General features: G+C 46.9%; 1 protein-coding gene across 3 annotated transcripts in view; it reads left to right on the forward strand.

Moving 5' to 3' along the window:
- The window catches only part of RXRG (retinoid X receptor gamma), a 111345-nt gene extending 100803 nt beyond the window's left edge, over positions 1–10542 (forward strand). For all 3 annotated transcript variants that reach the window (XM_038413389.2, XM_038413391.2, XM_038413390.2), the window contains exons 9-10: positions 3250–3355; positions 10075–10542. In XM_038413389.2, the coding sequence (XP_038269317.1) occupies positions 3250–3355; positions 10075–10222 (254 nt within the window). In that variant the 3' untranslated portion in view covers positions 10223–10542. The remainder of the gene's footprint in view (positions 1–3249; positions 3356–10074) is intronic.
- Positions 10543–12251: the final 1709 nt, after the last annotated feature.

Genomic DNA, 12251 nt, shown 5'->3' on the forward strand with positions numbered 1-12251 from the left:
TCAATAATTCTTATTGGCATTCAGCAACATCCAGGGGAGATGCTTTCTGGATCATTATGCATCCTCCTATTGTTATGGTCATCCATACTATGCTGTGTGTGTGAGTGTGCGTTCACTATTACCATCTACTAAGAGGAAGGTCAGACTCTCTCAAGGGTGTAGGAATATGTCACCCTCTTGTGGCTAAATATGGTGCATGTACTAGTGCTCTGATTTATTCAGAGAGTGCTGAGATCACATTGCCATCTGGCTGCTGCAACCTCCGGGGGATGTAAGCCCTAATGGGGCTAGACAAATGTGAGTGTTACTGATCCATGAGAGGACCTTCCCTCTTATCCCATGACTGCGTACTTTGCTTAAGAGGCTTTGGTAAGAAACCTTGCCAAAGGCTTTCTGATCATCCAAGTACACTATATCCACTGGATCATCCTTGGCCACATGTTTCTTGATCCCCTCAAAGAATTCTGATAGATTGGAGAGCTAAGGCTAAAATTTAGTCAAGGGTATTTTTAGTAAAAGTCATGGACAGGCGTGACCGGAATCCCAGGGGAGCGAACTGAGGTCACTCAATTAGGGTGAACTGCAAAGAATGGGGCAGACAATCCTCAAAGCTGGTGGATATTCCAGTAATTAGATTGACCAAGCTAGCCACAAAACAGCTTCTGTAATACCTCACTGGTTACCCAGAAGCCTACAACACAGTTCCCTAAAGCAACCCAGCCTCGGGCCTCCACCCAGACACCCAAGTCAGGTATGATGAGGATTACTGAAACTCTTATTCATCATATAAAAAAGTTCTACCAATCCCAAAGGATTGGACACATTACCTCCCAGGTTAATAAATATTTCAGATCTTACCCAAATATACTCTTATAGCCAATTCTTATTAACTAAACTAAAATTTATTAAAAAAGAAAAGAGAATGAGTATTGGTTAAAAGATTAGTATACATACAGACATGAGTACAATTCACACCCAGCAGGCAATTCACCGTGCGGTTCTCCTGGTCCTCACAAACTGAACTATCAATATTTCGAATAATAAAATTCCCCCATTACTATTACCTGTATGTTCCTAATAACAGGGGTCCCCTCCCGCAGAGGGATATACTCAGTGCGAGGGGATAACATGACATCACCTGGAAGGGGGGTCCCAACTATGGGATCATTTCCCTTTATGTTCTCCTTCCCCAAGACTTTCATCCTTCTCAACAGCATAGAGGCTGTCAGACTGGGGGTGGGACGGTTCTATTGTGACCCTGAAAGTCTCCTCTGTATAACTATGTCTCCTTTAGCTCTCCAGTTCAACCACTTTGGTCTCCAGAGCCTGTACTCGGTCTCTGAGGGCCATGAGCTGCTTGCACCGAATGTGCACACATGCCACCTGCCCACAAGACAGATTTCATACCTGCTGCATTCAGTGCAGTATATTGGGTAGCCCACTCTGCTGCTGGACGTCTCCCTGCATTCTTTGTACTCTTGCAGGGATTTGCTTTGTTTTGCGGGGGTGGGCATTGGCCTAACCTTATAGTATGTTTATTATGTGTATCTGCCTCTCTAAACCCCCGTTTGCTAGCTACAGTGGTCGCTCAGGAGCTGGCTTTTTAACCCCCGTATTTCAGAGAACACATCACATGTCACCCTCCCTGCACGTTGCTACCAGTTAGTTCCTTGGACTGCTGACAAAAACAAGCATCTAGTCCTGAAAATCGGGAAAAATGTTGTGTCCTAGGTTACAAGGCGCCTGGAAAGAATATGCTTAAGTCTCATTATCGATGAATCACTGTAGTAGCCTTATCAGGTACATCCAGCTTCACTGAATCTGTGAAGAAAAAGAACGAATCAGTACTGGGTTTACAATGGCGCCAGGGTACCCGACCCACACACAGAAGGGGGCCCGGTGCCTGGACCATGGCACCCTCTCTCTCTGCCTCCTTCCTCCCCCCCCCAATGTGAGCAGCAGGTGTGGCCTAAGGGGGAAGAGGCCAAGCAGGGATGGGGCCTCAGGGCGGAGTGGGGGGCGGGGTCACGGTCCGGGCAGTGGGGCCCACAAAAGGGTAATCCGACTCTGGAACTAATCATTGACAAAGAGCATGTCCTGGCTCTGGGTGAAACCTAGCTTGTGCCCTACCTCAGTAGTGCATCCAAAGCGTTACTCAGAAAGGAATCTTTCCATGATATCGCACGTTCTGTAACTGTGGAAGAGGAGGTCGGATTCCATGTCAGGGTACTGGGAATTCGGTAGGTAGCACTCTTACCTTTCTTTCATGCAATATCTCAGTAACCTAGAGTGGGGTCCCACTGCGCTAAGTGGTGTAGGCGTACACATGGCAGACCCGTGAGAATCTAGAGAGACAGGAGGAGAAAAAGAGAGTTGTCCAAGGTTCCAGATCCAGGTATGGAAGCCAGCTCTCAGCACTGTCAGTTCAGTGCTTTCTCCATCAGGCCACAGTACTCCCCCCAGTGTGGTGGCCGGGGTGCTGTGCTGCAGGAATTGTTGCCCTCTGTTCCCTTGGCCATCTCAGTAGCCTGTAACAGAACCAGCTGTGCTACCTGCGGAGACCAATTACGTCCACTTGCAGGCTCTATTGGAGCAGCACAAGGCAGCCTGGGGTGGGCTCATCACTTTGGAAATGACAGCCATACTTCAGAGCACATCACGTTCCAGAGCAACTGCTATTTTGTGTGGAAAAGAATGGTAGGTTCAATCCCCAAACCTGTTAAGATCATTTCAGTGTGGTGCGGAATAGACAGACAGATATTATCTTTGTGTGTGTGTGTGTGTGTGTGTGTGTGTGTGTGTGTGTACAAATATCTGTAAATATGCTAAAATCTACATAAAAAGAATATGATTTAGGGTGCAAAAGGAAAATGTTAGGAAATGTCTGATTTACGGTTTTTCACACAGAGCCTTGATTCTGTCCCCTGGGGCATCCAGCCTGTACGTGGAGTGAGGCAGTATGAGATCATATCATTAAAGACTGTATCATAATGCACGCTCAGAAACTGTCCCTCACTATGTGTATGTACAGCACCTAGCATCCTGGAAAGCCGTTAAGTGCCACTGTATAATATGACAGATAATGTTAATGAAAGTCTGCCGGAAGGGAGAGACTGCTGCCAGCTCACAGGAGCTATCTCCAGCTCTTTTCTAGTGATTGATCATCTTGTTCAGCTGTGAACCAAATGAAGACTGAAACGTCAACTCTGCAATGATTTCCTTCTTGCTTTGGGTTTCTCCCTGGTCCAGATGCCAAGGGCTTGTCCAGTCCCTTTGAAGTGGAGTCCCTGCGAGAAAAGGTCTATGCTACGCTCGAAGCATATACAAAGCAGAAGTACCCTGAACAACCTGGAAGGTAAATATTGAGTAGCACAGTGCTGCACCTCTGTCTCTAGGAGACACGTGTGGCACGCTCACTGGGGGTGTGTGGAATAGTGAGATTAGCACCAATCACAGCTCCAAAGCACTTCTTTGTTCCTCCTCTGAGAGGAGTGCAGGAATCTGTGGAGAGCTGGCTAGAAAATGTTTTTTCCTTGCTGGAAATTTGGATGAACAGTAAATATTGTTCCATTTCATCGCCACTTTCAGTAGAAAAAATTGACTCTGTGTCAGCAAAGTTGCAGCCCAAACTGGAGGATTTTTGGCTAAAAACCAAAAAAAATAAAAAATCTGTTTCAGGCTGAAATTTGTTGTTTCTCTGATGAAAAATCATAGCTGGTCAAGGAAAGGACATTTCTGTTACCCACCTGAGCCCATCTCTAGTCCTCTACACCAGCAGTTTCAGAGTAGCAGCCATGTTAGTCTGTATTCGCAAAAAGAAAAGGAGTACGTGTGGCACCTTAGAGACTAACAAATTTATTTGAGCATAAGCTTTCATGAGCTACAGCTCACTTCATCGGATGCATTTGGTGGAAAATACAGAGGGGAGATTGATATACACACACAGAGAACATGAAACAATGGGTTTTATCATACACACTGTAAGGAGAGTGATCACTTAAGATAAGCCATCACCAGCAGCGGGGGGGGGGGGGAGGGGAAAGGAGGAAAACCTTTCATGGTGACAAGCAAGGTAGGCTATTTCCAGCAGTTAACAAGAACATCTGAGGAACAGTGGCGGGGGGGCTCGGGGGGAGAAATAACATGGAGAAATAGTTTTACTTTGTGTAATGACTCATCCATTCCCAGTCTCTATTCAAGCCTAAATTAATTGTATCCAGTTTGCAAATTAATTCCAATTCAGCAGTCTCTTGTTGGAGTCTGTTTTTGAAGTTTTTTTGTTGAAGGATAGCCACCCTCAGGTCTGTAATCGAGTGACCGGAGAGATTGAAGTGTTTTCCAACTGGTTTTTGAATGTTATAATTCTTGACGTCTGATTTGTGTCCATTTATTCTTTTACGTAGAGACTGTCCCGTTTGACCAATGTACATGGCAGAGGGGCATTGCTGGCACATGATGGCATATATCACATTGGTAGATGCGCAGGTGAACGAGCCTCTGATAGTATGGCTGATGTGATTAGGCCCTATGATGGTGTCCCCTGAATAGATATGTGGACAGAGTTGGCAACGGGCTTTGTTGCAAGGATAGGTTCCTGGGTTAGTGGTTCTGTTGTGTGGTGTGTGGTTGCTGTTGAGTATTTGCTTCAGATTGGGGAGCTGTCTGTAAGCAAGGACTGGTCTGTCTCCCAAGATCTGTGAGAATGATGGGTCGTCCTTCAGGATAGGTTGTAGATCCTTGATGATGCATTGGAGAGGTTTTAGTTGGAGGCTGAAGGTGATGGCTAGTGGCGTTCTGTTATTTTCTTTGTTGGGCCTGTCCTGTAGTAGGTGACTTCTGGGTACTCTTCTGGCTCTGCCCATCTGTTTCTTCACTTCAGCAGGTGGGTATTGTAGTTGTAGGAATGCATGATAGAGATCTTGTAGGTGTTTGTCTCTGTCTGAGGGGTTGGAGCAAATGCGGTTATATCGTAGAGCTTGGCTGTAGACAATGGATCGTGTGGTATGATCTGGATGAAAGCTAGAGGCATGTAGGTAGGAATAGCGGTCAGTAGGTTTCTGATATAAGGTGGTGTTTATGTGACCATCGCTTATTAGCACCGTAGTGTCCAGGAAGTGGATCTCTTGTGTGGACTGGTCCAGGCTGAGGTTGATGGTGGGATGGAAATTGTTGAAATCATGGTGGAATTCCTCAAGGGCTTCTTTTCCATGGGTCCAGATGATGAGGATGTCATCAATGTAGCGCAAGTAGAGTAGGGGCATTAGGAGACGAGAGCTGAGGAAGCGTTGTTCTAAGTCAGCCATAAAAATGTTGGCATGCTGTGGGGCCATGCGGGTACCCATCGCAGTGCCGCTGATTTGAAGGTATACATTGTCCCCAAATGTGAAATAGTTACGGGTGAGGACAAAGTCACAAAGTTCAGCCACCAGGTTAGCCGTGACATTATCGGGGATACTGTTCCTGACTGCTTGTAGTCCATCTTTGTGTGGAATGTTGGTGTAGAGGGCTTCTACATCCATAGTGGCTAGGATGGTGTTTTTAGGAAGATCACCAATGCATTGTAGTTTCCTCAGGAAGTCAGTGGTGTCTCGAAGATAGCTGGGAGTGCTGGTAACGTAGGGCCTGAGGAGGGAGTCTACATAGCCAGACAATCCTGCTGTCAGGGTGCCAATGCCTGAGATGATGGGGCGTCCAGGATTTCCAGGTTTATGGATCTTGGGTAGCAGATAGAATATCCCAAGTTGGGGTTCCAGGGTTGTGTCTGTGCGGATTTGTTCTTGTGCTTTTTCAGGGAGTTTCTTGAGCAAATGCTGTAGTTTCTTTTGGTAACTCTCAGTGGGATCAGAGGGTAATGGCTTGTAGAAAGTGGTGTTGGAGAGCTGCCTAGTAGCCTCTTGTTCATACTCCGACCTATTCATGATGACGACAGCACCTCCTTTGTCAGCCTTTTTGATTATGATGTCAGAGTTGTTTCTGAGGCTGTGGATGGCATTGTGTTCTACAGCTGAGGTTATGGGGCAAGTGATGCTGCTTTTCCACAATTTCAGCTCGTGTACGTCGGCGGAAGCACTCTATGTAGAAGTCCAGTCTGCTGTTTCGACCTTCAGGAGGAGTCCACCCAGAATCCTTCTTTTTGTAGTCTTGGTAGGAAGGTCTCTGTGGGTTAATATGTTGGTCAGAGGTGTGTTGGAAATATTCCTTGAGTCGGAGACGTCGAAAATAGGATTCTAGGTCACCACAGAACTGTATCATGTTCGTGGGGGTGGAGGGGCAAAAGGAGAGGCCCCGAGATAGGACAGATTCTTCTGCTGGGCTAAGAGTATAGTTGGATAGATTAACAATATTGCTGGGTGGGTTACGGGAACCACTGTTATGGCCCCTTGGGGCATATAGTAGTTTAGATAGCTTAGTGTCCTTTTTCTTTTGTAGAGAAGCAAAGTGTGTGTTGTAAATGGCTTGTCTAGTTTTTGTAAAGTCCAGCCACGAGGAAGTTTGTGTGGAAGGTTGGTTCTTTATGAGAGTATCCAGTTTTGAGAGCTCATTCTTAATCTTTCCCTGTTTGTTGTAGAGGATGTTGATCAGGTGGTTCCTCAGTTTCTTTGAGAGCGTGTGGCATAAGCTGTCAGCATAGTCTGTGTGGTATGTAGATTGTAATGGATTTTTTACCTTCAGTCCTTTTGGTATGATGTCCATCTGTTTGCATTTGGAGAGGAAGATGATGTCTGTCTGTATCTGTATGAGTTTTTTCGTGAAGTTGACAGATTTCCACTCTATACGGCTAAATTCAGTGCCTTGCATAATGACAGGTTTCAGAGTAGCAGCCGTGTTAGTCTGTATTCGCAAAAAGAAAAGGAGTACTTGTGGCACCTTAGAGACTAACAAATTTATTTGAGCATAAGCTTTCGTGAGCTACAGCTCACTTCATCGGATGCATTTGGTGGAAAATACAGAGGGGAGATTGATATACACACACAGAGAACATGAAACAATGGGTTTTATCATACACACTGTAAGGAGAGTGATCACTTAAGATAAGCCATCACCAGCAGCAGGGGGGGGGAAGGAGGAAAACCTTTCATGGTGACAAGCAAGGTAGGCTATTTCCAGCTGTTAACAAGAACATCTGAGGAACAGTGGCGGGGGGGGGGGTGGGGGGCAGAAATAACATGGGGAAATAGTTTTACTTTGTGTAATGACTCATCCATTCCCAGTCTCTATTCAAGCCGAAGTGGATCTCTTGTGTGGACTGGTCCAGGCTGAGGTTGATGGTGGGATGGAAATTGTTGAAATCATGGTGGAATTCCTCAAGGGCTTCTTTTCCATGGGTCCAGATGATGATGTCATCAATGTAGCGCAAGTAGAGTAGGGGCATTAGGAGACGAGAGCTGAGGAAGCATTGTTCAAAGTCAGCCATAAAAATGTTGGCATACTGTGGGGCCATGCGGGTACCCATCGCAGTGCCGCTGATTTGAAGGTATACATTGTACAGGCCCAACAAAGAAAATAACAGAACGCCACTAGCCATCACTTTCAGCCCCCAACTAAAACCTCTCCAACGCATCATCAAGGATCTACAACCTATCCTGAAGGACGACCCATCATTCTCACAGATCTTGGGAGGCAGGCCAGTCCTTTCTTACAGACAGCCCCCCAGTCTGAAGCAAATACTCACCAGCAACCACACAACAGAACCACTAACCCAAGAACCTATCCTTGCAACAAAGCCTGTTGCCAACTCTGTCCACATATCTATTCAGGGGACACCATCATAGGGCCTAATCACGTCAGCCACACTATCAGAGGCTCGTTCACCTGCGCATCTACCAATGTGATATGTGCCAGCAATGCTCCTCTGCCATGTACATTGTTCAAACTGGACAGTCTCTACGTAAAAGAATAAATGGACACAAATCAGACATCAAGAATTATAACATTCAAAAACCAGTTGGAGAACACTTCAATCTCTCTGGTCACTCGATTACAGACCTGAGGGTGGCTATCCTTCAACAAAAAAACTTCAAAAACAGACTCCAACGAGAGACTGCTGAATTGGAATTAATTTGCAAACTGGATACAATTAATTTAGGCTTGAATAGAGACTGGGAACGGATGAGTCATTACACTAAGTAAAACTATTTCCCCATGTTATTTCTCCCCCCCCAACCCCCCACCACTGTTTCTCAGATGTTCTTGTTAACGGCTGGAAATAGCCTACCTTGCTTGTCACCATGAAAGGTTTTCCTCCTTTCCGCCCCCTGCTGCTGGTGATGGCTTATCTTAAGTGATCACTCTCCTTACAGTGTGTATGATAAAACCCATTGTTTCATGTTCTCTGTGTGTGTATATCAATCTCCCCACTGTATTTTCCACCAAATGCATCCGATGAAGTGAGCTGTAGCTCACGAAAGCTTATGCTCAAATAAATTTGTTAGTCTCTAAGGTGCCACAAGTACTCCTTTTCTTTTTACACCAGCAGCGTCCTCTTGCCTTTGGCTCTTTGGCCTCATGTAAACCACTACTGGCGCCCACTGCAATTTGTTCTCCTGGGTTGTACAACACTACCCTCTGCTGGCTAGTTTCTAGAAATGCCAGCGCACGTAACAGATCATATTGCTGTTTAAGCTGCCTAAGAAGCAAGGTGCTGGCAGCATTGCGATTTTTGGCTACAGATTTGTGTGCTGTAGACAGGAAGTGGGACATGGATAAAGGTCAGTCAGCTGTAAATGTGGCCATGTTTGGTCCATACTATAAAGGAAGAGGGTAGGCAGAGGAGGTTGATAATAGGCTATGAAGGTTTTTTAGAGGCCATCCATTTTTAAACAGAGTTCAACAATGATTTCAATGGCATGTTTTAGCTCTAGATCACTAGTTCAAGCCATGGCTGGAGTCGACTCCAAACTCCTTTTTACCTTGGAGGTTTGAAAATGTGAGGTAAAAATTTCTCCCTCTTTTTGTTCTCCAAAGACATGCTGGTTTTTACCAGACAAGGAAGAAAATCCACCGTCCAGCTGTCCCATGTGTCCTGCTCAGCTGCTGGAATTTGCCCAAAATGTTCCAGATAAAGAGAGGGGTTTGTATGTGTTGAGCCCCTGGGATTCTGATCAGATTAAATAGAGGAGGAAAGGAACCAGCAGCTGAATTAAGTGACAGGCTCTGCCACTGTGAGATGAAATTATGAGAAGCAAAAAGGTAGCATGAGCATCAGACAGCTTCCACATGTATTTGGCTTGTGAAATAATCTCTCAAGGGAAGTCATAGAAGCCCTGTCTTATTTAAAACTAGACTGAACAGAACACTAGACCATGTTGTGAAATATTTTCGATGAATAGTAGATTGCATTTTTTGGGGCACTGAAACTCCTTGCAAATTCAGGTCAAAATCAGCAAATAGTTTTGGCTGAAAAAAATGGAAGAAAAATCAAAACATTTTGTTTTGACTTTTGGTTCAAAATAGTGTTTCATTTTGAAATTTCACTATTTAAAAAAATGGTGAAAAACACCCGAAACACAAAACCTAAGAACAACAACAAAATCATTTCAGATTAAAAAAAAAAAAAAAGTATTGTTGTTTTGGTTCCCCCGCCCCCGACCCCACCCAGTTTGGAGACAGAAACTGAAAACAAAATCAGTTTGTTTGAACCTAACTGAATTTTTCTCCCGGTTTTTCAGTTCTGCCCCTGAAATGGAAAAAAATCAATTATTTGCTCAGTTCTGTGTAGCAGTGTGGGGAAGAATCCTGCATTGACAGGGACACAATGATATGACTGTACAGGTGCATGTAGAAGAGGCAGTGTGATCTAATGGACAGGGCACTGGACTGGGAATCAGGAGACATGGATTCTGATCTTGGCTCTGCTACTGACCTTAGGTGAAAGGCTTCACCTCTTTGTTTCCTTTCCTTCACATATCTTGTCTGTTTAGATTGTAAGCTGTTCAGGGCAGGCGCTGCCCCTTTCTGTGAGTTGTATCGCTCCTCACAATGGTGCCTTGATTGTGGTTACACTCTACGGGAATAATAATGACAATACTCCTTCCCTGTCTCTAACTTCTGTGATTCCATGGCATATTCTTCCAGATTTGCCAAACTCCTCCTCCGGCTGCCAGCGCTGAGATCCATCGGGCTGAAATGCCTCGAGCACCTCTTCTTCTTCAAGCTGATTGGGGACACGCCCATTGACACCTTTCTCATGGAGATGCTCGAGACCCCACTCCAGATCACCTGACCCTGTCGCTGGGAGAGAGATGGTAGAGGACAGTTTAGGATATCGTGGACCCACATCAGCTCCTGCCCAGTCTCCTTGCCCCGTCCCCTACTGCGACAGCTTGTAATAGAGAGGCTTTATAGACCCTCAGATCTTTTTAGGTGGGAATATTTGTACAGAGACGAATTGACTTGTCAGACCCTCTCCTTGCCAGCTGTAGAATCGCTGCAGTTTATCAGAGTGCTAACAAGACCCTTTCCCCCTGTACATGTAATCGGTTTAAATTATTTTTTCACTCGCAATAAAAGCAAAAAAATAAATTAAAATAATATATAAGATATCGGCCCGGATCAGAGCCGAGAGTGTGTTATTCTGTCACACTGGGATGCATTTGGCACAGAGTTTGGGAGAGGGAAGGGGCTGAATAACCCAGGGGCTTAGGCATGGGCTAGATCTGAAGCAGCACACTGGGAAACAATTACTGGTACGGTCCAGTGCATAGCATGCCCGGCTAGGACTCAGGGGATGTAGGTTCTGTTCCTAGCTCGGTTACTGACTTGCTGTAGGACCTTGGCCACCTCTATTTCCCCGCCCACCCTTTGTCTAGCTTGTAAGATCTTTGGGATGTGTGGGGGGGGGGCTAGACCCAGGAGGTTCTGAGCTTGGTTGGGGGCTCCAGGCATTGCTCGCTGCCATCCCAGCTGCTCTTTGGGCCGTGTCAAATAGCTAGTGAGTCCCCGGTTAGTTCCCAGCAGACGGTGCGGGGTCCCCACCACAAAAGCACTAGTTGCAGGGGTCATCTGAGCAGCTATGCTAAGGATTTTATTGTAGCAGCACCTAGAGACAGCTGTGAGATTGGGGACCAGACAAAAGTCTTATGGGGGAACCCCATTTTTACAGATGGGGAACTGGGGCTCAGAGAGATTCAGTGACTTGCCCAAGGTCACACGGGGCATCTGTGGCAGAGCCAGGAATTGAACTCAGCTCTCTTGAACCCCAGTGCAGCACTCTGGGTACAAAACTGTCCTCCCTCTCTTCCAGCATTGCGTCCCTGGAGACTGACCTTCCTTTCCTCCTGAGAAATTGCTTGTTTTGTCGGGTGGATGTGGGACCCTCATGGGCTGGGGTGGAGGAAACCTGCACAGCTGATGCCCCTTCTGCCTACTACCCCAGCCAGGCTTCGCTGCAGGATCCACCAGTCCAGAACTTCACCTTGTCTGGTGCCAAATTGCACATGAGCCTGGGAAGGATGCCATCATGTGACCCTACTCTCTGTGCTCAGGTCGCAAAACCCCCACAGCTGCACCCTCTCCTCCCCCCACAGGCCTGCCACATCTCACGAGCTGGGGACCAGCCTGCAGCAGGTGAGCGCAAACAGGGCTCATCTTCAAGTGGCATTCCTTAGCTGGGGGCCTGCACAAAGCCTGAGCCTTTAAGCCCTCTGCTGCAAAACGCCAGTGCCCAACCCAGCTGAGTCCCACGGGCCCAGAAGCCATGCCCAGGGGCAAAATGGCTGCCACTCGATGGTTCAGGACGAGATGCAGGGCCTGGGAGGGGCAGCAAAGACACTGGGAAAGGTGGGGGGTAGAGGGGCAGGGCACAGGGGGGAGCAGGAGGCCGATTTAGGCAATGTGAGGGACAGAAGGGAGTGGAAGGATAGTGATGGGGGAAGGGGTTGGATGGCAGTCCCCCCAGCCTGGAGGGGGAAGGGAGCAGGTGGCAAAGAAGAGGCTGGGTGCAGACAGTAACAGGCAATAGACAGCAGCAATTCCCCTATCTCAGGGGAGGAGAGGGTACGTGGAGTCAGCAGCTGAGCAGCCAGGGAGATGGCAGGTGCAATGTGCCAAGGAAAGGTGGACTGTGCAACCTGAAATTCTCACCCACGCCCTGGCAAAGGCGTAGCAGGGAGTTCTACTCACTCCCCAGCCAGCCTTGTGTCAGCAGCGCTGTTGTCAACCACAGCGAGAATGGATTGCCAGGGCCCCGGTGAAGATAATTACCCAGCGGAGACTAGCCCTGAGCCCATTCATCGCAGCCAGCCTAGGGGGCT

Source organism: Dermochelys coriacea, chromosome 8 (assembly GCF_009764565.3).
Source record: "Dermochelys coriacea isolate rDerCor1 chromosome 8, rDerCor1.pri.v4, whole genome shotgun sequence".
Lineage (NCBI taxonomy): Eukaryota > Metazoa > Chordata > Testudines > Dermochelyidae > Dermochelys > Dermochelys coriacea.